Genomic DNA, 26,607 nt, shown 5'->3' with positions numbered 1-26,607 from the left:
GCAGGTGCCTATAATCCCAGCTACTCAGGAGGCTGAGGCATGAGGATCACCTGAACCTGGGAGGCAGAGGGTCCAGTAAGCCGAGATCACACCATTGCACTCCAGCCTGGGAGATAGAGCGAAACTCGTTCCCAAAAAAAAAATAACAAAATAAAATAAAATTAGCTAGGTGTAGTGGTAGGTACCTGTAATCCCAGCTACTCAGGAGACTGAGGCACAAGAATCACTTCAGCCCAGGAGGTAGAGGTTGCAGTGAGCTGAGATCCCACCACTGCACTCCAGCCTGGGCAATAGAATGAGACTCCATCTCAGAAAAGAAATGAATAAATAAATAAAAATAAAGACATTATAAAGGAATTAAACTAAGCAAGACTTTATTTCTTGGTATTCCCTAAATAAACTCGAAGAAGTAAGAAAGACGGAATACACTGAAGGAAAATTTTCCCCTGAGAATTGGGAGTTACAGAGAAGTCCACAGCACTTCATCATTAACAGTATTATTGTACAGGCTCTTAACAGTGAGAAATATTTTCAGTATATATCACAGGGTGTTAAAACAAAATCAGGTACAAGCAGAGTACCTAAGCCAAAAAATGAAATTCAAAAGGAGATAATAGGTCAAAAAATGGTGAAACATACAGTTGTGAGGTTTGTCAAAAGAAAACAATCCCATCTGGAAGCTATTGCAGGAAAGGAAAGGACAGAACAAAGCCCAGAAAGAAATGCTTATGTTCAGATTTACTGACTGTGAGAGCAGAAATTTATATAAAGCAATGGAAACAGTACCATGCAATATGATCAACTATCAAAGGGTTCCTTAACAGGAAAGTGTGAGGACTATTTTTAAAAATTAATTTATAAAAAGAAAGGTAAGAGAAGGTACTAATCTCTATTATAACAATTTGATAATTTATCAAGACACCAGATTGGGGCTGGGCACAGTAACTTATGACTGTAATCCTAGAACTTTGGGAGGCCGAGGTGGGTGGATCACTTGAGGTCAGGAGTTGGAGACCAACCTGGCCAACACAGTGAAACCCCAACTCTACTAAAAATATAGAAATAAGCTAGGCATGGTGGTGGGTGCCTGTAATCCCAGCTACTTACGAGGTGGAGGCAGGAGAAGTGCTTGAACCCGAGAGACAGAGGTTGCAGTGAGCCAAGATGGCCCCACCGCACTCCGATAAGAGCAAGACTCCATCTCAAAAAAAAAAAAAAGATATCAGATTGCAATGCTTAAATTGGCTCCAGGATTAAGGCAAATCGTTGGCAAACTTCCTGAAATCTCTCTTTTCTTAAAATGATTTTCTGTATTGTAACTGGTTTACGGTATGGGATGCCACAAATGAGAGTTGTATTAATCTAGATTATCACATGTAGCTGAAAAAATAGCTTCCTCCATATCATTCACTGTCCTATTTATGAGGTTCTGAGTTTTGGGGGGCCTCAGAACCAAGAGAAACAAAAACTGCCTCATTTTATCAAATGTATTTATGAGAATTTATGAATTATGTCAATCTTAAAACTAACCATTTTCTTATTGCTTTGTCTAATATGACACTTTGAGACAAATTTACATCCAAAGTTTAACAAGGCGTGCGAGCACGTTAGAGAAAGCAAGCAGTTTCTGTGAATTACCCATGGCCTTATCTTACCAATCCACTCATTTCTTCCTCTCTGCATTGTTGTTGATTTTTGTTTTTTCAAAATCCTACTTCCTATGCGGCGCTCTGTAAGAATTCAGAATTAGATGGGGCATTTTTTTAAATATGACAAAAAACGTACTCTAACTCCTAACAAGCATATCCTCATCTATGAAACACTGACAATTATATCTTCCCCATAAAATTATTGTAGGGAGTAAATTAAATAATATATTTGAAAGGCCCAACACATACACCCAGCTCTCTGCCTCCCTCTGTTATTTTAGGAAATATTTTCTCCATCTAAAATTAATTGCCCTTATGTGCTCCAGATTAGCAAGCGATCAATTCATTCACACTTTGCTAACTTTTATAGTGAAACTAACTGGATACAATTTTAAAAGTTAATGTATATCCAGATACTTCCTGTGAAAAACATTGACTTGGCTAAGACTCCTGAACCCATACATTATTGGAAGTAAAAGTTTAACAGATTATGGTTAATTTTAAATGAAAGCAATGTAAGCGAAGAGACTGCAAACAAAGCAACTGCTATACTACTAATGTATTTCCCCAGACCCTCTCATTTCCGATGCTTTCTTTCAACATGACAGCGTTTCTCAACTCAAATGGCACCAACATTGTGCCCACTATCGCACAAACCACCAGAATGAGAGCTATGGGGTCAGTAAGAGCCACCAATTGCCACATATATTCAAATAGGAACCAATATCGGTCCATCCATTGTTTTGTTTTTTAGAGACTTTTTTGTTTTCTTGCAGAGACAGGGTTTCACTATGTTTCCCAGGCTAGTCTCAAACTCCTGGCCTCAAGTAATCCTCCTGCCTCGGTCTCCCAGAGTGTGAGGTTACAGACGTGAGCCACTGTGCCAGGCCCCACTTTTTAATACAACCATGAAAGATGAGAAGGCAGTGCAGAATGAAATAATTGAGAGAAATATATCCTGAAATCCCCTGGCTGCCTCTTCCATTTCAAAGGAGGGAGTGCACAGGGAACAGTCCTGTCCAGATAGCAATGGAGCCCTGAGGCAACTGTCAGCAGCTCATAGCACCATGACATTCTCATCTGTCAAATCATGGTAATACCTATTCTGCCAGATCATCACCAAATCATGCCAAAGATTCAAACACATATAAAGTGCTTTTCAGGTAGATTCCTACTAATGCCAAGCTGCCTGAAATCTGTCCACTGCATAAAGGCATGAGGCCAAGGTGGCAAAAGAGGCCGAAATCCAGCCAGTACAGCAGCACGGAGGAAAGAATACCTTTTGCTTTGCACAAAGGCACAGCCCACGAAGTACTGTGTCCTTCAGACTGTCTCTCCAGAGTGGCGGCCTTTGTCTAATTGCCCACCCAAAAGAGCTGCCTTGGTCTCAGTTAAAATAATGCCCAGCAGCAGCACTAGCTAATGGCAATTTCTAGGTGAGAATAGGAACAAGAGTTTGGCATCGGGCCCTGTCCAACTAGTGTCAGAACCTCAGCCAGTAGCTAAGTCCCCCTTCCCTGACCTCTTCGATGCACATCAAGCACCCGAACCTTCCTTCCTCTCTTCCCATCTCACCACAGTGCTGCCCACACTGCCACTGGCTCCTGGAACAGTGCCCTGACTGACCTATTGCCCCTGTCAGCCCTCCAGGAAGGAAGATAAGCCACTGGTCAGGCCAAGGACTCCACTTCCTGACCCCGCTGGTTGAACTTAAGATGCCTTTTCTTAAGAAACAATGTTAGGATAATTACAACCTATGGCACTTTTACTGAGGTATTGTCTTTCAGCTACCATTAAATGTGAAACAGGATTCTGCAGGCTGGCTTATGTTTCAACGTTTCAAACAAGCAAATTAGAAACTCTTACAGCCCACTAAGTGCCCAGGCCCTGGGTCCTGGCCTCTGTATGCAAAGAACATCATCTCCTCTTGATCTTGTGTAAGCCATTCAAGCTCACGAAACCTGTTTCCTTAGCTGTTAAAAAAAAAAAAGGAAAAATATATATATGTGTATTTTCTTCCTAGGTATATTTGTTGTGAAGACTTAAAATGCAATACACGTAAAGTGGCACCAAATAGACACTGAGAAAGCAGTCACCATACCAGGTACACAATCCCTTATCCACAATGCCGGGATCTGAAAAGCTCTGGAAACCAAAGGCTTTTTCATAACCCATTTGGCAGCAAAATGTGACCTGAACTGACCTGAGGCTATTTATAACCCTGTTTGTGTTCTACTTAGTGTAAATATTCATCTATTTTGCTGCAGAATTATTAAGATATTGGATGATAGGGTGCTATCCCAAACTCCTCTGGAGGCTTTATGTAACATGGGCATACGGGCCATAGCGTTTCTGAAATGGGAAAAAGAAAAATCATAAATTCTGAAGCTTATCTGGTCCCAAGGATTTGGATAAGGGATGGAGAGTTTTGCCATGAAAGAAGTTTGCTGGCCAACCAAGAGCAGCTTTTTGTGCTAGACTCTCAGCTCCATTTCCCAGCAGCAAGTTGTCATGACGTCTGAGCACAGCAACAGCTCAGCCCTGAAGAGGTCAGCATCCAGGTCCTGGGTCTGGGCTGGCCAGCTCTAGGGAGGGGACAGGGTTAGGAGCTAAAAGGCTGAGCAGAGAGGGAATGCGGAAATCAGGCCCGCGCCGTACTTCACTTGCTCTCAGACAACCCAAGCCATCAAGCACATTCTTACGACTTGTGTAGTCATTTTTTTTCCTAGATTTTCAAAGTGAATCTTAGTTTTTATTCCCAACACTGGCTCCCTCTAGTCTGGGCAAGCTGCCATTTAATCACAAGGGCCACTCAAAGGTTGTTTTTTCTTTTTTTTAAGCTGTTGAAAACATTAAGCTAAATAAGTGAATATTCTCCAGCCTACCTCCCTGAGTCCCTCCCTACTTTTCTCATCCATTAAAACAGCATTCCATTTCCTTCCAAATATTCTACTCCTAGTGCATTAAAGATATAACATGTATATTATAAAACGTAAATGTGAATATTAATGAAGCAAAAGCATGAGGAAAAGGGAAAATTTTAAGAATTGAATCAATGTAACGTTCTCTTTGTAGCATCACCTGTAGACCTAGACAAGCGAGGACCTTGCCTTAAATCCTGCCTTTTAGAGGGCCTTACTCTAGTCTCTTCTATCCCCATCTCTCCCCCAGAAATAGAGAAATCAGAGGACCAAGGGGATATGCAAGTCCTACAGAACGGTCTAGAGGCACAGGATCCCGGTACTCCCTGCTCAAATGAGCACTGGGCTCATTTTCCAAGGGTAGACTACACTACTGCTTGCAAGTAGCGGAGAGTGGGAGACCATGGGTGCTTGGCCAACTGACCACAAACTTGAATGCAAAGCCCTTCCCAGTGCCAAATGGAGCTGGCATGGGCAGACAAAGGGGAAAGTCTGCAAACTGGAGCCAGAGGTCAGCTCTCTCCACCACCATGTTCTGTTACAGAATATGAGGACCTGGAGAATTCCAAATTCAAACCTGGCCCATGAAATTGTTGTAAACGTATATGTATATTTATTATTATCCATTCTTCCTTTCTATTTTCTTTTCTTTTGTTTTTTTTTTTTCAATATCAGAAACCTGCTCTTCTCCTCCATCCCCACAATTCTAGCTCAGTGGAAGCCCCATTTCTCAACCTCCCTTGCAGCAAGATGAGTCCACATGGCTAAGCAGCAGCCAGTGGGATGTAAAAGAAATCAGGAATGCAACCTGAGGGCCATGCACTTTTTAAAAAATTGCTTATTTTTGACTTCTCTTTTTTCTTTCCTCGGACTAGAACTTGGACGTCGTGTTGAGGGGCAAGCCTCACCAAGAAGATGAAACAACACTTTGGAAAGGCAGAACAAGAGAGAAGGAACCAGGATCCCCAAGAGACAATATGAAGCAGAGCCACCTTCCTACCCTCCATCAGCCCCCAACTCTGAACTGTAAGGAGAGAAAGAAATAAAGTTTGATTTTATTTGAGCCTCTGTATTTTGAGGTTTCTTTGGTACGCCCATGGAGCCTCTCTGTAACTAATACATTTGCAAATGATCTACATAAATTGGCTGGAAATTAGTTGTGTGAACCCACTATGGTGATTTCAGCCAAAAGAATATAGTATCCAGCCTCAGCAAGTAAAATAAAATAAAATGGAAGAGGAGAGCTACTGTGTGATACAGTTATTTTTTTAAGAATTCTACCAGAAAATCATTCAAATATATAAACATGGAGGAGAAAAACTAAAAGAATTCCACAGGACAATTAGCCATGAAAAGACTTAGTCTATCCTAGAATGTCTTGTTATTAAATATAAAGAAGCGGAAAAGGGGAAATTCTGTATATTTAAGAATAAAAACAAATTATCCTAGAGCAATATGATTAAAACTATTTTTAAATGCTTATTTTAAAAGACTGGAAAGAAATAAACTCACATTACAATAATTATTCGTATGGAGGTAAGGCTTACATTTATTGAGTGTTTCTATGTTCCAAATTGCTTTATCTATGTTAATTCACTTACGTTTTACAACACAAGGAGGTTGGTGCTATTCCTATCCCTACTTTATTCAGGCACAGAGCAGCTAAGCCATTTGTCCAGGTTCACAGAGCTAGCAAGTGGCCACGCTTACACCCACAGCACCTGATACTGCCTGAACCACTCCCTAAAGTATTTCTACAGAAGAGTACTAATAAGATTTTTAAATCCTGCAGGATTTTTCTTATTACTCTTTTCAAATATTGTGTAAACTAATACTGTGCCGTCCCTGTTATCTAATTCATTTTAGAGATAAAAATGCTTATCCTAAATACCATCACATAATCTATATTTCTATAACCCCAACAGCAATATTTCAGGTAAGAATCCAAATGTGCAGAATATTTGTGAAGATCAGTGTAGATAATATTGAAATGACAGTGATGAGGAAAAAGGTACTAGAACACAGCCCTTTCCAAGCACAGCTCTCACAATTAAGCATTAACAATTAGGTTCTCTGGAGCTTAGAAAGTGATCAGTGTGAGGTCATCTAGTCCACAGTCCTTACCTTACAAACAAATCAATTAATTGTGCAGACAGATTGAGTGACATATTCAAGGTCACACAGCTGGTGATCTGCAGAGCTAAAACTAGAACCTAGTTCCTCTTTGACACTAAGGTAAGCTCTTTTTTTTAAATAGGGCATCCAGGTTTGCTAGAATTTAGCAATTGAAGCAGTGACTTTTAAATTGTGTTCCAAAAGACATGAAGGACCCTCAGAAGCCTGGAGTGAGCTACTCACCTGCCATTCCCACCCCCCAAACCCTGCTGTATAGAAAGCCACGTCCTACCTATCAGCAATGCATCATCACATTACTAAAATGAGCCTCCACCAAAGACTTGTTTGCGGAAAGACTTCTAAGGCAAAAATAAAAATCACATAACAAAGTGAAGTATTCGCATCATTACTTTCCAGAGCCCCATAACCTGGGGCCTTTTGGAGCACTTAGTCATCTGAAAAAAGCTTCTTACGCCAGAATTCATCTCATAGGAAGACGACTCCCATCATTTCACTAAATGGGCATTTTCATGCCAAATAAAAATGTAATATAATCACACAATAAAGGGCAATCTTAGAAGAGGAAAGGCAGTTGGCAACCACTCTGACAAATATCTATACTACACTGACCTCGGTCTGCTCATTTCATGATTGCCTGTTGAAAACAACATCAAGTGATCTGTCGTGAGCATCTGGGAAACACAGTTAAACGCTAACATGCAGCTAGTCAATCAGGACAGTGAAGATACAACAAAGATTGAGCTGATATTTTGCTCAGGGATTGCATACTTGTCTGTTTTTTGTGTGTTTGTTTGTTTGTGTTTGAGAAAGCATCTTGCTCTGTCATCCAGGCTGGAGTGCAGTAGCACGATCTCAACTCAGTGCAACCTCTGCCCCCTGGGTTCAAGCGATTCTCGTGCCTCAGCCTCCCCAGTAGCTGGGATTACAGGCGCCCACCACACCCAGTGATCCCCACCGTCCACCTCAGCCTCCCAGGTAGCTGGGACCACAGGCATGCACCAGCAGGCCCAGCCAATTTTTATATCTTTTGTAGAGATGGGGTTTCACCATGTTACCCAGGCTCACACTTGTGGAAAGCAATGAAAAACGTGATTTGCTTCTGCACGCGACATGTATTTATCGAGCACATACTACGTGCCAGGCACTGTTCTAGAGACTAGTGATTCAACTCAGACAAAACACCTGCATTCTCGTGGAAAGAGACAATCAATATAATCCAATAAATGCTATGAGAAAAAATAAAACAGGATAAAGTGGGTGGAGAGTGCTAATGCGGGAAGGATTTGCTATTTTAATTGGCACAGTAGCTCTCTGAGAGGAGGGAGTTAGCCACAAGGTTATCTACTAGAAGAGGGCTGATGCCTGCCTCATATAGTGAGCACAAACAAGTAAGGGGAGATGAAGCCAAGTAGGATAACCAGGGTCCTATAGATCACTGTAAGGTCTTTCACATTTATTACAACTGGAATGGGGAGTCACTGCAAACTTGGAAAGATAAAGCTACATATCCACTTCTGATTTGAAAAGGATCCCTCTACTGCGGGGTTCAGACCAGCCTCCATGGGCCAAGGGAGGACACAGAGAGATGAGTAAGGAGACAATTCTGGAAAAAGCAATGGTCCCCTAGACCAGGGTAGTAGTGGTGGAGATACTAAAATATGACCAGATTCTTATAAATTCAGTATTAGGAAAATAGAACCAGCAGGATCTGCTGCATTGGATGTGGGTATAAGAGAAAGAAAGGACTACAAAGATGACTCCAAAACGGGGGGTGTGGGCAATTGGAAGAATCACATTGCCTTTATCTGAGACAAGCAAGGCTGTGGGATCAGCTTTGGGGTTTAGGGGAGATCAGGAGTTCAGATTTTCAGATTTCAACATAGAAGATATGAAGTAAACAACTGGAAATGCAAGTGTGCAGTTCAGAGGAAGAGGTCTGGGCTAGAGATAGAAATTTGAGACAGCATTCAGATAGTATTTAAACCAGGAGACTGGTGAGATGACAAAGAGTATCAGTGGGGACAGAAAGGAGGTCCAAGGACTGCGTCCTAGGCCCTCCAATGTTAAGAGGAAGAATCAGCGAAAGAGAATGGTTGGGAAACCAGGGGTGTGTGGGGTGTCCTAGAAGCCAAGTGAAGAAAGCGTCATGGAGGAGGGAGTGATCAATGGTGTTAATGCTATTGAGAGGTGGAGTAAGGTAAGGACTGAGGACTGACTGCTGGATTTAGCAACAAAGAGGTCCCTAGCAACTTTGACAAGAACAGTTTTACTGGACTGGTAGGGGGTCTGTCTGATTTGAGTGGTCTTAAGAGGAAATGAAAGGAAAGGAACAGCAACTGTTGGTATATACAATCTTTGAGGAGCTCTTTCATAAAGGAGAGCAGAGGAATGGGGTGGTAGCTACAGATACAGGTGGCATCAAAGTGAAGATTTGCTAGAAGAAAAACCATAGCGTGTCTGTAAGCAGATCCACTAGAGGGGAAATCGTAGGGATGCAGAAGAGAAAAGGGAGGTGCCCTTGAGTAAGTAAAGGAGGATGGGTACCATGTCCACGGTTAGGGTGGCCTTAGGCGGGTTCTGGTTGAGGATAATGTGGTATTGGAGTTTCTGGATTCCTCTTTGGTTTGCTTCCATTTTCTTAGGACAAGAGTAGGCAAAGTCAGCCCGACATGGTGGCTCACACCTGTAATCCCAACACTTTGGGAGGCTGAGGTAGGTGGACTGCTTGAGCCCAGGAGTTTGAGACCAGCTTGCGCAACATGGTGAAACCCCTTATCTACAAAAAAATACAAAAATTAGCTGGGCATGGTGGCACATGCCTTTAGTCCCAGCTACTCTGGGGTGGGGGGGACTGCTTGAGCCCAGGAAGCAGAGGTTGCAGTACCAAGAAAATGGGACACTTAAAGTCGGATGACAGAGGGGCTGCCACCATAAACAATGACGTGGTCCAGCCAGAATATACCCACTATAGTGGGAGACAAGATCACTAGAAAGAGAACTTGGAGAAATTAAGAGGACAGAGTATTAGAAGGATCATCAATGTTTACGCCCAAATCACTAAAACAAGAGTAACTTTTAGAGACAGTGACAGAGCTAAACTCACTGAGAAATGAGAGAGTGGTGGAGGGAGGGAGTGACATCTCACCAATGAGGTTGAGTTGGTGATGCAATCCAATGGCAAGAGATTGCAGCTAGGGAATCTGGTCTGAATGTGGAATGAGGAGCAAAGGGCCACTATCTCTCTCTCCTGTAGTAGGAGAGGGCTGGGAGAAAAGAACGCACACAAAAGGCAGTCACAACAAACATATCTACACTTTGACAAAGAAATTTCTTTTCATGTCAGAAAAAATAAAGCACTGTGATACCCATTCCACCTGAGCTTGATGAAGCCCAAGTTTCATTAATTAAAAAAAAAAAAAAGCTTGAGGCAGACTGTTAATTAGTAATCTATGTCTGATTATTTGCCACTTTTAGCAACAAAAGAGAAAGATTCATCAACAAATAAAAATTCATTATATGCAAAACTGGATCAAACATTATCAGAAATTTTGCCCTTCAAACTTTGTGTCTTCTCACTCTAATTCTAGCAATCCGGTCTTTTGTTTGGGTGGCTTTGAGGCAGTAGAAATAAAGTAAGGACCAGAATTTGAGTTACAGCAAAACTGTGAGACCCTCAACTCATGCCAGGGTATTGGACTGCCAATTTAATTTCAGAAAAACAGAAACATTATGAAGACATAACCCTAATAATATGTCACTCTTCCTCTAACAAGACTTAACTTTTCATTACGTCATAGGTCTCCTTTGAGAATATAATGAAAACTGTGGACCCTTTTTCCAAGAAAATATGCAGAAGCACAAGTGTAAAAACTTCTGCACGCATTGCAGGATTTATTGTTAACCTCTTCTCTCCCTCCCCAAACATCCAATCAGGCTAGCTAGAGTGATATCTGCAAGGGGGCTTCCTATGCCCGTGGGAGATAAATACAGTCAACAACTGTGGAATCAACTAATAATATCTACCAAAAAATATTACAAATCAAAAACCAGTTCTTAATTCTTCATCTTCCACTGCCATCATCTACCATCCAGATGCTCATTCTAGGGTCAAATATCTCAGAAAATACAAAGAGAAATAAAATATGCAACCGCTGTTGATTTTTTTTCTTTTCTTTTCTTTTTGCAACAGAGTCACGCTCTGTTACCCAGGCTGGAGTACAGTGGCATGATATTGGTTCACCATAGCCTCCACGTCCCAGGTTCAAATGATTCCCATGCCTCAGTCTCCCGAGCAGCTGGGACTACAGGTGCACAACCCCATGCCCAGCTAATTTTTATTATTATTTTTTTTTTGTATTTTTAGTAGAGACAGGGTTTCACCATGTTGGCCAGGCTGGTCTTGAACTCCTGACCTCAGGTGATCCACCCGTGTCCACCTTTCAAAGTGCTGGGATTCCAGGCATGAGCCACCACATCCAGCCTCTTGAATTTTTAACATTATCTTGCAAAGAGCTCAAAAAATGACTGAGGAAAGTACTCAAGACTCCAGCCGCCAGTTTTCAAGGGCAGATCCCAGCCCAAGCCACTCTCATAAATGTAAGAGAAATATATATATTACATATTTTTCCCAGATATCTCTAAGCACCTCAAAACTCAATCTAGGACTTCACTTACTAACCCCTTATGCACTGCCCTCTCCACAAAACCTAGAAAGAAAGACTTTGTTTGCGAGTGTTAAAGTCAAAACCTAGGCTTCTCTCTCCATCCCATCTACTACCCATCATTGGAAGACCACCACCATGTCCTATCAGCTCTGCCTCCTACCTAAAGCTTCCAAACTTTCCCCCTCCTCCTTCCCAGCTACCTCACAATCAGTTTTGGCTTCAATGCCTCTTACCCTCTGACTGTGACAGCCACCCAAAGGTCCTCCAGAACCCCAGCCTTGTCTCATCCAGCACCCACCCCACACTATCCATGCTCCACGTGGCTTCTAGAGCACCACTCAAAAAAGCAAATCTGATCAGATCAGCCCTGTGTCACAACCTTTCAGAGGCAGCAAGGCCTTCCTAAACCAGGAGTGAGACAGAGGAGGCCATCTCAAGTAACCAAAAACACAGATAAAAGGGAAAATAAAACAGAAAGTATGTAACCTGATATTACAGCTACAGTTTGTGGTATGTAGTGTGTGCAGGGTGTGGGGTATGTGTGTGTCGGGGGGGGGGGGGGGGTAGTTTGGTGAGTATTGCTCCTAGAAATTGGAAGCTTTTTAAATTTAATATGTCATGTTTTTCAGACATACAAATAGACAATAATAGGCAAAATAAAATGGTACAAGGTCCATGACTGTAGTGAATCCCTGATCCAGATCTGCCTTTCAGGCAGGGCAATGCACAAATTCATTCCCCCAGCAGCTGAGGGCTCATAGCTGAGCATCCCTCCAGGAACTGCCCTTGGCCAAGTTGCCTTGCCCAAATTTTCACCTCACCTCCTTCCCAGGGTCAGCCTAAAGCCTACCCGTCAAGGCAAAGGTCCCAAGCCTCAACAACATTGCCTCAAGTTGGGAAATCTCTGAAGGGCCATCCTTCTTCCCTTCCCTGGCCTAATCCTTCTTCCCTCATTTCTTTCATTAACAGGAATTGTTCTCAAGTGTACACAAATCTCTGTCTCAAATTCTACTTCCAAGGAACTGGGCTTAAGACAATCATCACCTAGTTCACAAGTCAGCATTATTTCATATTAGTTTAAGATTCTATTTCTATTTTCATTGAGGAATTAAATATTATAGATAAAACTGAAGAACCTCCTCTCTCACTATCTCTAAAGAAATCTAGTGTTTATAATTTCCATAAAAATTTTTATATTTTGCTATATATTTATAATATGAACACATAAACACTGCAGAATAATTTCCACAGGTATATGAGCTTTATATACAATACCATTCAATACTTTGTGCAGTCTGATTTTCGTTTGTAGTCAAATTGTTTTTAAGATTTATCTATGCTGACATAATTAGCTCTTTAAAATACAACCTAAATCAAGTATGTAAAAATATTACCAGCCTGACCAACATGGTGAAACCATATCTCTATGAAAAACACAAAAAAATTAGCTGGGCATGATGGTATATGCCTGTAATCCCAGCTACTCGGGTGGCTGAGGCACGAGAATCGTTTGAACCCAGAAGATAGAGGTTGTAGTGAGCCAAGATCATGCCATTGCACTCCAGCCTGGGCAACAAGAGCAAAACTCTGTTCCAAAAAAAAAAAGTCAAAATATTAACAGCTGACAAATTTCAAATGAGGGCACCAGCATATCTGATATATCATTTATTGTACATTTTTTTAGATTGAATACTTCAGGATTTTAAAAATGATAAACGTATAAATAATTTTTTTTTTACATTTTAAAGCCCTTTCAAAGATTCATCATTATGCTTAGGATACAATCCAAACTCCTAAAGATGGTTTATAACACTCTTCATTAACTGGTCTCAGCTTCATTCCCCAGCATCCTGCTTTAGCCATATTGAAAAACTCGCAAGTCTCACCTCCAAACCTCTTGCCATCAACTCTCTCTGCCTTAACAGCCTCCCCACATCCCCACTCATTCTTTCAGATCTCAGCTTAGATATTCACTCTTCCAAAATGCCCTCCCTGAAGCCCTGGGATGTCAGGTACCCCTCCTGAGAGCTCACACAGCAATCTGTGCTGTTTTTACTTTTACAACTGTGTAACTGCCTGTTTAATCTGTTTTCTTAAATTCCTGTATACCTGCCCTCTCTAGGTGACAGACACTTGACAACTGGAACTGTGTCTTAGTCACCATGTGCCAATCCATAAGCCTAACACGTTGTAGAAGCAAGGCAACAAAGTACTATGCAAAAGTCTCTTACTGGCCAAAGCAAAAACTTGGGTACCACCAAGAGACAACCCAAGAATGTTTGCAAGAGTTCACAAATGAGAACTTTTGCTTTTTCTTGAGGGTTAAAGGAACCACCATTTCTGAAATACCAGCACATATACTAGATTTTAGTTATCCACTGACTATAAAGAAAGATGAACTTACAAACAAATGACAATAACAGCCTCTTCTTTCTTCTATTCCCAAAACCTCCACAGCAGAGCATCACATTAAGAAAAGCACCTGTTACCTGAATTATTATAATTTCTGAGCATCCCAGCTTTATTAACTGAACTCCAGGGCCTTTCTACCACTTAATTATTCCCTAAATGTAAGACATTTCTCAACATCTGCTCCTAATTTATTTTTAATTTGCATTTATTCTATCCTATTTGTTGAAGCTGAAATTAGTAATAAAGGATGACATTATCTTCACAGCATCACATTAGACTACCCTTCAATTAAAGTTCCTCTGAAGTAGTTTTCCAAACGCTTTTAGTATACAGATTTTCTCTTAGCTGTGTAAGAGTTTTACCTTCACTTTAAGATGAGATTAATATTATATTTCTTTGCTACTTTTTCAAAGAACTATTATAGTATACTGCATAGACATGAATAAACCATCTCTTTTCTCCTTTTCATCAACTTTTTCCTAAAGCGTGACCCTTCTTTCAGAATATATATAGAAAAAAAAATACAGATCCTACTGCAACTGAACTGAATTTGAAGTTCCCTATATAAACTGACCAAGAGGTACTATGAGAAAAACAACAGTAGTCAACTTCAGTAAGAAGTAGAAGTAACTGTAAATGGTTAAGAAATTGATCAAGTTAAGAAAAGTAATTCTAAAGGTAAAGCTAATAACTGAAAGTGTTGAAAATTTGAATTACAGTAGGATTGGAAAAACTATGTACCTGATTGAAAACATAAAGCAAATCCCCCCAAGGTGAAGTTTACATTGAGGCTTTACAGATACTGCTACTAACAAGTCCCACAAAGGTGAAATGTACCTAGAGGCTTTATACATACTGTTACTAACTAACAGATCCCACAAAGGCAAAGTTTACATTGAGGCTTTGCACACACCGTTACTAACTGCTAACCGCTTTTCACATCCTTTCCCCTACTCCGTGTCCAAGTCCTTATACTCCTTAACCTCAATTTTTTTCACAACTCTTACCTATTCCCTGCCTTCCCCTAACTCTGCTACCTTCCAAATTTATCTTTCCTACTGCCAGCCAAATTATCTTTCTGAAAAACAGTTCTGAGCCATTCATTAACTCACCTAAAATCCTGTAGTGGCTTCTTACAGGGAAAGATCAAATAAACCCTGCTTCAAAAGGGCTTTTGAAATCTCACCCCAGCTTCTCCCATCATCCGCATTACCCCAGCTACACTCAGTTACCAGGGACAGACTTCAAACGCCTTGCTCTTTTCCCATCAATCTGCACTGTTCTTCCCACATTGTCCACAGGGCTGCCTCTTACACATCCTTCAAGACACACCTCAAATTCCTTGCCTCTTTCACGCTCTCTTACTCAAACCTACCCTCATTCCAACCAAAGCAAGAACCTATCCTTCCTCCCTCCGTGTTTCCCTGGTTTGTGTGGGGATGTTTATTAACGTCTTTCTTCCCAGCTAGCCTGAGAGCATCTTAAGAACAGAGGTGGGTTTTGTTTATCTCTGAGCTCAGCATCTAACAATGAATAACAAATAACCACTTGCTGAATGAATGAGGTATGTATGTAAGCAAGTGTACTTTTTTAAAAACCATTAAAAGGTATAGCAAGTCTTTTTTTTTTTTTTTTTTTTTTTTTGACAGAGTCTCTGTTGCCCAGGCTAGAGTGCAGTGGCACAATCTCGTCTCACTGCAACCTCTGCCTCCCGGTTCAAGTGATTCTCCTGCCTCAGCCTCCCAAGTAGCTGGGATTACAGGCGAGTGCCACCATGCCTGGCTAATTTTTGTATTTTTAGTAGAGACGAGGTTTCAGCATGTTGGCCAGGCTGGTCTCGAACTCCTGACCTCAGATGATCCGTCCACTTTGGCCTCCCAAAGTGCTAGGATTACAGGCGTGAGTCACTGCACGTGGCCACAAGTCTTTATTAAGCACTTACTGTGTGTGTGGGGACTAAGCTAAAGGCTAGCATCAGAAAGTCAGATGAAAAAAGACATATAGACATACACAAGCCAGTAGGGCCACAAACAGAAATGAAGAGTGAACACGTGGGAAAGATTGATTCTGGCATGGAGGGAGCAGAGAGAGTAGAACACTTAGTGGCACTGATGCTGATGTTTTAAAGATGGAGGTTGAAAAACTAGGGGCGCAGGGAGAAGGAGAACAATCAAGCCCAGAACACAAAACAAGCAAAGTCACAGAGGTAAGAAAAGGACCATGGGCAGTCTTCACCTGGTGCCCGCTGCCTCCTTCATGGTGGTTTTAGGGGCGAGGGGGAGGGGAGGGCAGTGCTGTTAGAAAGTTGGATGGCGGCTGCGAGCAGTGGCTCATGACTGTAATCCAACATTTTGGAAGGCCGAGGCAGGCAGATCACTTGAGGTTAGGAGCTCAGGACCAGCCTCAGCAACATGGTGAAACCCCGTTTCTACTAAAAATACAAAAAGTAGCCAGGTGTGGTGGCAGGCACCTGTAATTCCAGCTACTTCGGAGGCTGAGGCAGGAGAATCATTTGAACCCGAGAGGCGGAGGCCGCAGTGGGCTGAAATTGAGCCACTGCACTCTAGCCTGGGCAATGGAGCAAGACCCTGTCTCAAAAAAAAAAAAAAAAAAAATGAAGAAAGAAAGATAGGATAGCATTAGACTTCCCTAAATGTCTCCCTTAGACATATATGCAGAGAATCCCCCTCTTCGAGCAATCTGCCATGATGCCAAGGCCCTCACAATAAGATATGTCTGACACCAAATGCCCAACAAGGCTGCCCTGAGACAGCAAGCCTATGTGTGTGTTCCGAAAACACCAACACTCTTCTAATTTACAACAGCTTACATATCTTGAAAAAGCACATGCAAGTTGAAATAATTCAAGTCAACTCTGATTTTTCTATACAAACTATCAAAATGGGAGTTAATATATAATTAAGGGTCTGATATGTTAACATTATAGAACTGGCCATTGATATCACATGTAAAAACACAAAAATAAACATTTTTTATATGCAGTAGTATGTCATTTTCTAATCACCTAAAGGAACTAGATGAGGTAACAGAGTAAACTAGAGCACACACAGTTTTATTTATGAACCCCCGCAAAAGCTGGGCTTTGGGGTAAGGCCAGGAGTCTTTAACGCTAAATAAGATGGAGATTCATCCTCCCACCTCTGAGATAATATTTACATTTCAAATTTTAAAAGATAATACAATTTCAAAACTGGCAATATAACAATCACTTTAAGAAACTGGTCATATACAACTTAGGACCAAATGTTGTTTTAAAGTCTATTTGCTTGGGGGTAGATTTTATTACTTTTATTTTGCAGTTTCTTAGTTTCAAATAAATCTGAAAAGGCTTCCTCCTGTTTCATGAAAACCTACTCCACACTTGAACATGGCCAACCTCTGCACCAAAGTCTCTGTTCTAATATAGATTACCAGCCCATTCACACCTTTCCAGTGGCTCCCTTTTTGATCCTTAATCTTAAAACTGCCTGAGGAGCAGGTCTCATTGAATTTTGAGACGTGATCTCAAATACCACACAATGATATATGAAGAAGCAATTATGTATCTCAAGTCACTCTGAAGGTTATTTTATCAATGAAGAAATAAAGATCCCTTCCTGTATCTTCAAAGAGGTAAAAAATTAAAGCTCAAAAGACAGGTAAATAACCCCAAAGATCTACAAATAACCCAAGGTCTATGAAAGGGGTGGGGTTTGTTATTTGCCTTGATTTGGTTTGGTTAACTGAATATAAGGATATCACAAGAGGCCAGGAACCATGGTTCATGCCTGTAATTCAACACTTCGAGAGGTTGAGGTGGGTGGATCACTTGAGGTCAGAAGTTCGAGACCCGCCTGGCCAACATGGTGAAACCCATCTCTACTAAAAAAACAAAAATGAGCCGGGCATGGTGACACATGCCTGTAGTCCCAGCTACTCGTGAGACTGAGGTGGGAGACTCACTTGATCCTAGGAGGCGGAGGTTGCAGTGAGCTGAGATGGCGCCACCGCACTCCAGCCTGGGCAACAGAGCAAGAGGAAGATTACGGCTCAAAAAAAAAAAAAAAAAAAAAAAAAATCACAAGACTTCTGGGCTGTTTTTACAAATCCATAGGGAAAATGCTATGGTGGTCTATAAGTCACTTAACTCTTTAATTCATCTTCACATAAAAATCACTATTCATCTTTTAAAATTCACTCATTTTAAAGAATGGTAGGCAAATTATTTCAAAAGCAAGCATAGTTATATTAACTATGTCACCGATTTAGAATTAAAAAACAGGGAGACAAATATTAATACATGTGTAATACATTTCTCTAATCCTAAAGAAGATAAGAAAACTAGCATAGAGGATGAATGTGAGGATATTTTTTTCCCACCATGATTCAAAAACACACCTATCTTTGAAATAATGTATTAGAAAATATACACAATACATTTTTATAGTGAATGCATCAGCAGACTTGAAGGTGATGCATTACCCAGGAAAAGAGTTTAAGATGTGATGTTAGGCTCACAGCAAGAAGATCTTAAATACACATTGCAGCAATGACTAAGGACTTCAGTGGAGAAATATGTCGGCACTAGATATATTGGTATCATCTTCTGGTTCAATGGGCCAAAATAAGAAACACAAGGTTTCATCACTCTCCTGACCCACTTTCCTCAGTTTTAACTTCACCCAACACAACCCAAACTCTTCAAAATACAGTGTAAAAGAAAAAATGCCCAACATCATGAAATCTATTATCTTTTCAAATTATTTAAAGGAAAGTGTTTATAAGTAGAAATAATAAACATTGTAGCTTCCCTTGCTCCTCTAAAATGCAGATCACTTTCACTTTGGTTCTATGACTTGTAAACCTGCCTTCCTTGTTTATAAATTAAGAGCACTAAAGAGAATAGCCCACAGAACTCGTTAAAACTCCAGATGCTGGGACCCCACCCCATATAACTGAGTCTGGATCCAGAAGGGTGGTTCTGACATAAAGCTTGAATTAGGAACACCATATGTGAGAAGCTCAAAACCTAGTTTTCAAAATAAAAGCATGTGCATAAATCTACATATTGACTGGATCAATGTTAAATAACATGACTCACACATAGCCTTTGAGGGGCAAGTGAACAAATCAATTAGTATCAACATCAAAAATGCTATTTCCTGCACCGAAAGTCTTTTGAATATAAATGTTGTATACCAAAATCTTAATTAGAGAATGGAGTTGAAGAAATTTGCAAATATCAAGACTATGAAATTAAAGAAAAAGATCTAAAGAGATCATACTTTTGAAATTATACAGATGTGTTAATTTCAAAGCAGTATCACTTTAGAGACACAAAGTCATATTTTTTATTGGATTCCTCTGCTACATCAGAAATGCCCTTATATGCTTTTTTCTACACTTTGAAAAAAGATTTTGTTCCACAATTAAATGTTAAAAGGATTGAACTGAATGTAAGTAGCCACCCATCCACCTACCAAAAAAGGCTCTTATGAAAATGTTCACACAAAAAATGTGACTCTCATGCTCTATGTGTTGTTGAATTCCACTGCTATGAAAGACAGATCTGCATTTTTTTTTACACTTAATTTCTTAAAAGTGACGGTGAGGTTATACCACCATAAACCTTAATCTTAGCTGCCAGATGCGCATATACAGACATTTCCCTGATTAGCCAGGCCAAGAGAATGTGCTTCTGATAGAAGAGTTCCACGGGATATAAATAAACCTCAGGTATTTGGTTGTCTAAAGGCACAAACGCAAAGATTGGAGAACCACATGGATACTGGAAACTTCACCTGCTTCCTGGAATTGACATGTGCAAATCTAGTCAGTTTTACAGGAAGTAAAAGTGAAAGGACTGGGACCTGGTTTCAATTTCTCAGTCCACAAGCCATCATCTCGAGAGTAAATATATATTAAGAACTCATACTGCCTCATATTTCAAATATTGAATTAAGTTTATTTATTATTAAACAGTTAAGGCATATAAAAAGATAAAAATATAACATAGTAAATGTCTATGCCTCCACACAATTTAAGGGAAGAAAAAAAATCTAGCCAATGCATCTGAAACCACTTGAGCAGAGTAGCCTTTCTCCATTGCTTTAGATTAAATTTTAACTAATATTTACAACTGCTCAAATGGTCTTGCATGTTGACTTGTTCCCATAAAATCATCATATCAGCATCTAGTTCAAACTTCTGGGTTCAAATAAGGTTCAATAAAATTGAGTTCTCTGTTCTGTCTATATAATTAATGTACTTCCTTTGCTTAGAATCATCCTCAGCAATTCACATTTTCCAGTCGTGAATGGATCTCTTCTAAAAGTTTCACAACCATAGTAACAGGTCATGAGAATCACATTAATACAAAAAACTTTCTCATGATTGCACTACTTCAGCATAATGAGGTAACAACATGGAGAATATTTTTACAAGCAGGACAAGAATAGCTGCCCTCCTCTGCCAGAGTTGAATTTCCATCAGGGTTACTGTCTATCACTACAAATCCCCAGGGCTCACGGAAAAAAACAAACCTGCTCAAAGACCTCCCTTCAAAGCACAAGTATTCCAGCCAAGGAAAGCTTCAGGAGAAACAAAAAATGAACTATTTTTTCATAGTCCCTTGAGCTGCTTAGAAAAATCCCCTCACAGATACTGCTTTAAATGGAAAAGAAAGAAATAGATGGATGACTGCCTAAATACAACTTAACCACTGTCTTTCCTCAAGAAAGGTCTCAGAAAGATAAACAAATAAGGTAATCCTCCTCAGAATTTTCATAAAACTGAATCTTGTTATCAATTTTACTTTCCAAACATAGCAGATTTTCAGGAGGCTTGCTATAAATGTAACCAGGTATAATATTTCATATTTAATAATTTGTTTCATTTTTATTTCACTGGTGTGTCTTTGCTTCCTTCCCCCACACTCCTCAATCAACCCTTTCATTACCACAGATACCTATCTGGGCATCGGACCAAGACCTCCACTGTGCCAAATGTCAGTCCTTCTGAAATTCACTACCTTTTTTTTTTTTTTTAACTTCAGCCAGTTAAAAGCCTTGAGCAGTAGTCAGAAGAAAAGAGAAAAAGGAATTCACGTCAGAAACACATTATCCATTTCTCTATCTTCCACCCAAAGGACTATTTGTCCTCTGGTATTTTCCCCTTTGCTAACTCCACAGAGAATGACAGAGACTAGAGCCAAAAATCAAGAAAGGCTGCGACTGGCCAGAAGCAGTAGGCTGTGTCTCTTACAATTAGCCTTCCCTTGACAGGGCTCTGAGATGCTAACCTGGGGTCCAGAGGAGCTCTACCTCACAGCCCAGGGTCCCACCCCTGAAAACTACAAAAAAAGAGATAGAAGAGCTGTATGAATACAATTAATACAGTGCAAAATGTGTAAGGGACAGAATTAGGCACAAAATGAAAAAGAATCACCCAGCAGCAATGGAATAAAATGCCTTGTTAATTAGGAGATTGGGCACTCCATAGAGGTCAAATGCAGGGTTTCTAGAGTCAGATCATCTGAGTTCAAATGCCAGCTCTGGCACTTCCAGACTCCATAGCCTTTATCATTGAAGAAACATTTATTGCTCACCTATTATGAGCCAGGCATTCGGCTCAGTACCAGGGAAGTATTGGTCCCTGCTCTCGGGGAGTTAATTATAGTGCAGCAGTCCCCAACCTTTTTGGCACCAGGAACCAGTTTCATGGAAGACAATTTTTCCAAGGGATGAGGGGAATGGTTTTGGGATGAAACTATTCCACCTCAGATCATCAGGCATTAGATTCTCATAAGGAGTGTGCAACCTAGATCCCATGTGCAGTTCACCACAGGGTCTCGCTCCTATGAGAATCTAATGCTGCCGCTGACCTGATAGGAGGCAGAGCTCAGGTGGTAGTGCTTGCTCAGCCACCACTCACCTCCTGCTGTGCCACCTGGTTCCTAACAGGCAACGGACTGGTACCAGTCCAGGCCCTGGGGGTTGGGGACCCCTGTTCTAGTGGGAAGTCTATTAAAGAACACACAGTACAAGAAAAGGTGCCGGAGAGTGGTAAGAACAACACAGGGAACGTAAATACAGTGATGCAGTCAAGAGTGACTGTGAGAGCTACTTTCTAAAGTCAGCAAGGAAGATCTCAGAAGAGGTGACATTAGGCCTACATCTAAATGACAAGAAGGAACCAGCCAGGCAAAGATGGAAGAAGAGAGATGTGCGAAGGCCCTGAGGCAGACACACTGGGCCTTTGGAGAAATGGAAAGAAGGCCAGTGCCACAAATCACTTCAGTATGGCTCACATTTATCAACTGCAAAATGGTGGTTGTGAGGATTAAACTGTTAGCACCACATCTGCACACAGAATGTGTTCAATAAGTATAAGTTGCTAGAATCGTCATCATCATCATCACCAGTGAGACGCCATCACTGGAGGTGTGCAAACAGAGACTGGGTGAGCACATCACAGGCATGGCTGGGTTATAGGGCCTCTAAGGTTCCCTCAACAATTAGACCCTAGGATTAGATAAGAGAAAATGCAAAGGAAGAAATGATAAAATTATTACACGCAGGTTTCCAGCCCAAGGTCACTTAAAGAACACATTGAATTATCCAAAAATGTGAAGCTTGCCCAACTATTTCATTCATCAAATAGTTCTTTCCCAACTGAGGGTCTATAATCAACTGTCAAGAACTCCACATGGAGCCAGCTGACACACTGTCCTTAGCCCTGAGGTCTACTCTTTCTATGGCGCTCTGGACTAAAACCACAACAACACTGACAGCAACAGAAAAGGATGACTTATTCTATGTTACTAGGTTTAATGTATGCAATTATTGAATGAAATAGCAGTGAGGATATTCTTCGATTGCATATGTATCCCAAACCATTTTATTATTTCATGTTTAATATGTTCCAAGCACAACTTTCTGCATCACATACTCTACAGGTAATAAATTTCACTTTTTAAAAATTCTTACCCTTGGCCTATTGTTTCAAAATATTTACTAACTTGTTGAGCTTTCTGAAGCCTACTAATTAAGGCTGTTAATAATACAGTCCTTGATGATGAACTTGGCATATGGGCCTTTAAGTTAGAGAAAGGCAAGTCTACTTTTACCCAACACCAAATCCTTGATCATTATAGATCGAATTCTTTCCAGTTCCTTTCTAAAACTCACCCAAACCCAAGGCAAGTATACTACAACCATAAATAAATACATGGCTTTGTATTTTGAAACTACTTCATTACCTACCCTTGATAACTTCCTATTTGTTTAGATGGTGGGAATGGCTTTAAAATTATAAAATTAAAAAAATTATAATATTCACAAATGGCATGAAACAAAGTAATACTAAGTGAGGGCAATAAAAAAATCACAATAATTTAACATAAAATGCATATATATTTTTATTATGGCAATTTTATTATGCCAGGCTTTTGGATTGTCCAAACTCAAGGATCTGGACAGCGGAAATCACACTCTCCATCTCCCCACTCTCATCCACTTTCCCCCCAAAAAAGAAACCTGGAAGAGCAGATGAGGATCAAAATTTTCCTATAGGAAAGTGTTCCCTTTTAAAAAATGGAAAAACAACAAATTTGGCATAGAGTATGTAGACAGAGGATCTTTAAAATACATATATTATATGTAGACAATTCCTATGACTTAATCTAAACTAAAAATCCCTTAAAATATGTAAATTTTGGAGTACCATGAAATACTACCTCTGTATACTAAGCATCTGCATTAAAAGAGTCAAAAAAAGTCCCTGAGAGGAAGCCAGATTGGGGCTAATGGGCTCATTCAAATCCAAATTTATCTACTGGCTTTTGCAACATAATTCAGCCAAAAGAATGTGATTCATATCTGAGCTATGTAACAACACATTTTCAATGTGTTTTGAAGTAGACGCCACCACAAAAAAAGTAATAGTCATAACCTTGGCATCTAAACATCCTAAGCAATTTGATAATCTTTAAAAATATAAGAACTTAGTAATGTGGGTTCATTGAAGAACTTTAGAAAATATAAATCATCAAAAAAATAGTAATAATCTCAAACACCAAGATGACCACTATTAACATTTATTGTATACTTCACTAATTTTTTAAAAAATATTTTTCACAAAAACGACTTCATATAATACATACTTTACTTACTATATCAAGAACACATTTCTATGTTCCTACACACACACACGCACAAACACACACACACAACTGTATCACTTTTTATGAATGCTTAATCTTCCACTTTATGGATATAACCTAATTTAGTGAGCTCTACTGGGATCATGTATGATCTGTTCAGATGTGCTAGAGTAAAGAAACAGAATAGGTTTAAACAACTATTTCCCAAAGCTATTTGACTATAACATCCTTTTGTGAATTACACATTTACAATCCTAGAACTTTTGATCTTTTCAAAATACTTTGGGAAATAACGATCTAACCAATTCCTAATATTAGATTTTCACGGTGTTTACAATGTTTTCTATTATAAATGATACTGTGATCAATTTCTTAAGTATACCTTTTTATGTATTGCCTAGGGAAAAACTCTAGAAATAGAATTACTCAGTTAATTAGTATGCATGTGTTAAAAATATGTTATCATTTTTGCCAAACTGTTCTCCAGCAATATTTGAGGTTTGTCAGCCTTTTTAAAAGATAATTTTAAATTTAAATAGTTTGGGAATTTATATGTCCAATATATATACACAGTAATTCTGAAATTAGATAATTACTCTTTTAAGGACATGGTTAAAGTACAAGTTATAAATATCAAAGGTCTTACTAGAATGAAGGTTGACTCAGAAAACTATTTAGGAATATACTTCCTCACAAATTAAGGAAAATGGCAAGTATGGAGACATTAAATCGTCTCTCTTCCATTTTCCTCTGTTATATTTACATATGTCTGAATATGTATTCCATACTCCTAAGAAGATATTAATAATCCCTTACATTTTTATACCACTAAAACATTTAAAACAAAAAGAACTTTACAGGAAGAGAACATCCTCAAAGCATATTTTAAAACAAGATATTAAGCTATACCTTCAAAAGACCCATCAAGCTACTCAATAGTTGCTACATATTTACAGCCAAATCTATAATAACTAAAATCTTTATCAATCAATCAACACAGGTATCATGGAGGAAAATGTGTATTCTAAGATAGTTAATTTAGATCTTCTTTTCACTATGTATTTCTACAGTTTCACATAATAAGAAGTAAGCTCCTAACATAACATAAAGATGGTTCACACAGCAAATACAGGCTTTGGGTTCCTTTTTTGTCTTTAAAGTGACACTGGATGTAATTTTATACCTCAAAGTAACTTTTCAAAGTTACTTAAGTATAGTGTTCACACTCAGGGTGGAGTTCTGTGTAATTTTCAAAGCTGAGAAGTGTTCTGCCTGTTCAAAAATATCTCCCCTTTGAGTTTGTCTCAGAATCATATTTGAAGCTTTTTAAAAATACAGAAATTTTTCTTCAATGGGTCTGGAATGGAGCCAATGCATCTGCGTTTTTTAAAACTCCCCAGTTGATTCATCTGTACAGCCAGAGTCAAAAAGCACTCAGTTATATAAAAAGATTGGAGGAGGGGGTGGTATCCTGAGGACCCCGATTTAACTGTTCACATGAAAACCATGAATCTGAGTCTGGTTTATTAGATTACCTAGGTGAAAATTTTACCTTGAGAAGGTTCATAAGATGTTTCAAGGTAGGACACCTGTTGGCCTATCAATGGCTACCAACAGGGATGGGGGTGAGGATATATGGTAATGAAATCAAACTGTGAAAGGATCCTTCCTGCCAGAAACTGTGGCACTTCCTACATTAAGCATATAATCCCTTCATTTTCCAAAAAATAGAAAGAAAAATGCTCAGTTATATTTTGTTTTAATGGAGTAGTCTTCCAAATGAACAACCTTTAGCTATAAGCAGCAGTTTCACTAAGCAATGCCAGTCAACATACAGTGAGACAAAATTCTGTTAAGAAAGGATAGGACACTCAGAGACATTATACCTTTTACATATACCTTTTACAAAATTATAGTCATTTGTCAGAATTCAGTTTCTCAAAAGAACTTCACCTCCAAGAAGTGCTTGCAAGAACAATGCAAATCAATATAAGAAATATAGGTTTTCTAAATACATAAAAATCCATAACTGTCTTGAGCTTCCTTTACCTACCAGATCTGGACTTAATGATATCACTGAATTCGTTCTGCCCATTGTCAGGACTGGCTTCATGTTCTCCATACTTGGCCATCTTGCCTGAGTTTCAAGATAATCCAAAAACTTTACCCAGTCCTCTTTCTAAGACTTTCAACTTCCTACGATGGTTCAGCTTGACATCAATACCTAAAAGGAAAAGGGAAAGTACTGACTTGAAAAAACATATTTATATCTTTTATATACAATTATGCATAGTAACTATTCATTCACCAAATATTGAGTGCCTATCATGTGTAAAGCACTGAGCCAGGGAATGGGGTTATGACTATCAACAAGAGACATAACCTCTGCCATTATGGAGCTTACACACACTAAGCAATTAATTATACAATGAATTATTTCATTACAATACTGATAGACTACAAATCATACAAAGGAGAAGTATAGAAGAAGCAAAGGAGAAGCATATTCTACTAAGTACAAAGAGCATACAGCAGAGGAATCTGACCTGTCCTGGGCAATTAGAGAAGGCTTTCTTAAAGAGACATTTGAGCCAAGCCTTTAAATATGATAAGAATTTAATTAGCCAAAAAGGGAAACACAAAGAGAAAAGGTAAGAGCTTCC

At 39.5% G+C, this 26,607-nt stretch overlaps 1 protein-coding gene across 1 annotated transcript in view; it reads right to left on the bottom strand.

Moving 5' to 3' along the window:
- Window positions 1-26,139, bottom strand: part of UTRN (utrophin) — a 581,880-nt gene extending 555,741 nt beyond the window's left edge. Inside the window, exon 1 of the mRNA XM_005552038.5 lies at window positions 25,998-26,139. Coding sequence (XP_005552095.3) covers window positions 25,998-26,076 — 79 coding nt within the window. The 5' untranslated portion in view covers window positions 26,077-26,139. The remainder of the gene's footprint in view (window positions 1-25,997) is intronic.
- Between the last annotated feature and the right edge of the window lie 468 nt (window positions 26,140-26,607).

The sequence above is a fragment of the Macaca fascicularis genome, chromosome 4 (genome assembly GCF_037993035.2).
Source record: "Macaca fascicularis isolate 582-1 chromosome 4, T2T-MFA8v1.1".
Classification (NCBI taxonomy): domain Eukaryota; kingdom Metazoa; phylum Chordata; class Mammalia; order Primates; family Cercopithecidae; genus Macaca; species Macaca fascicularis.
This window is presented reverse-complemented; position numbering and strand designations above follow the sequence as displayed.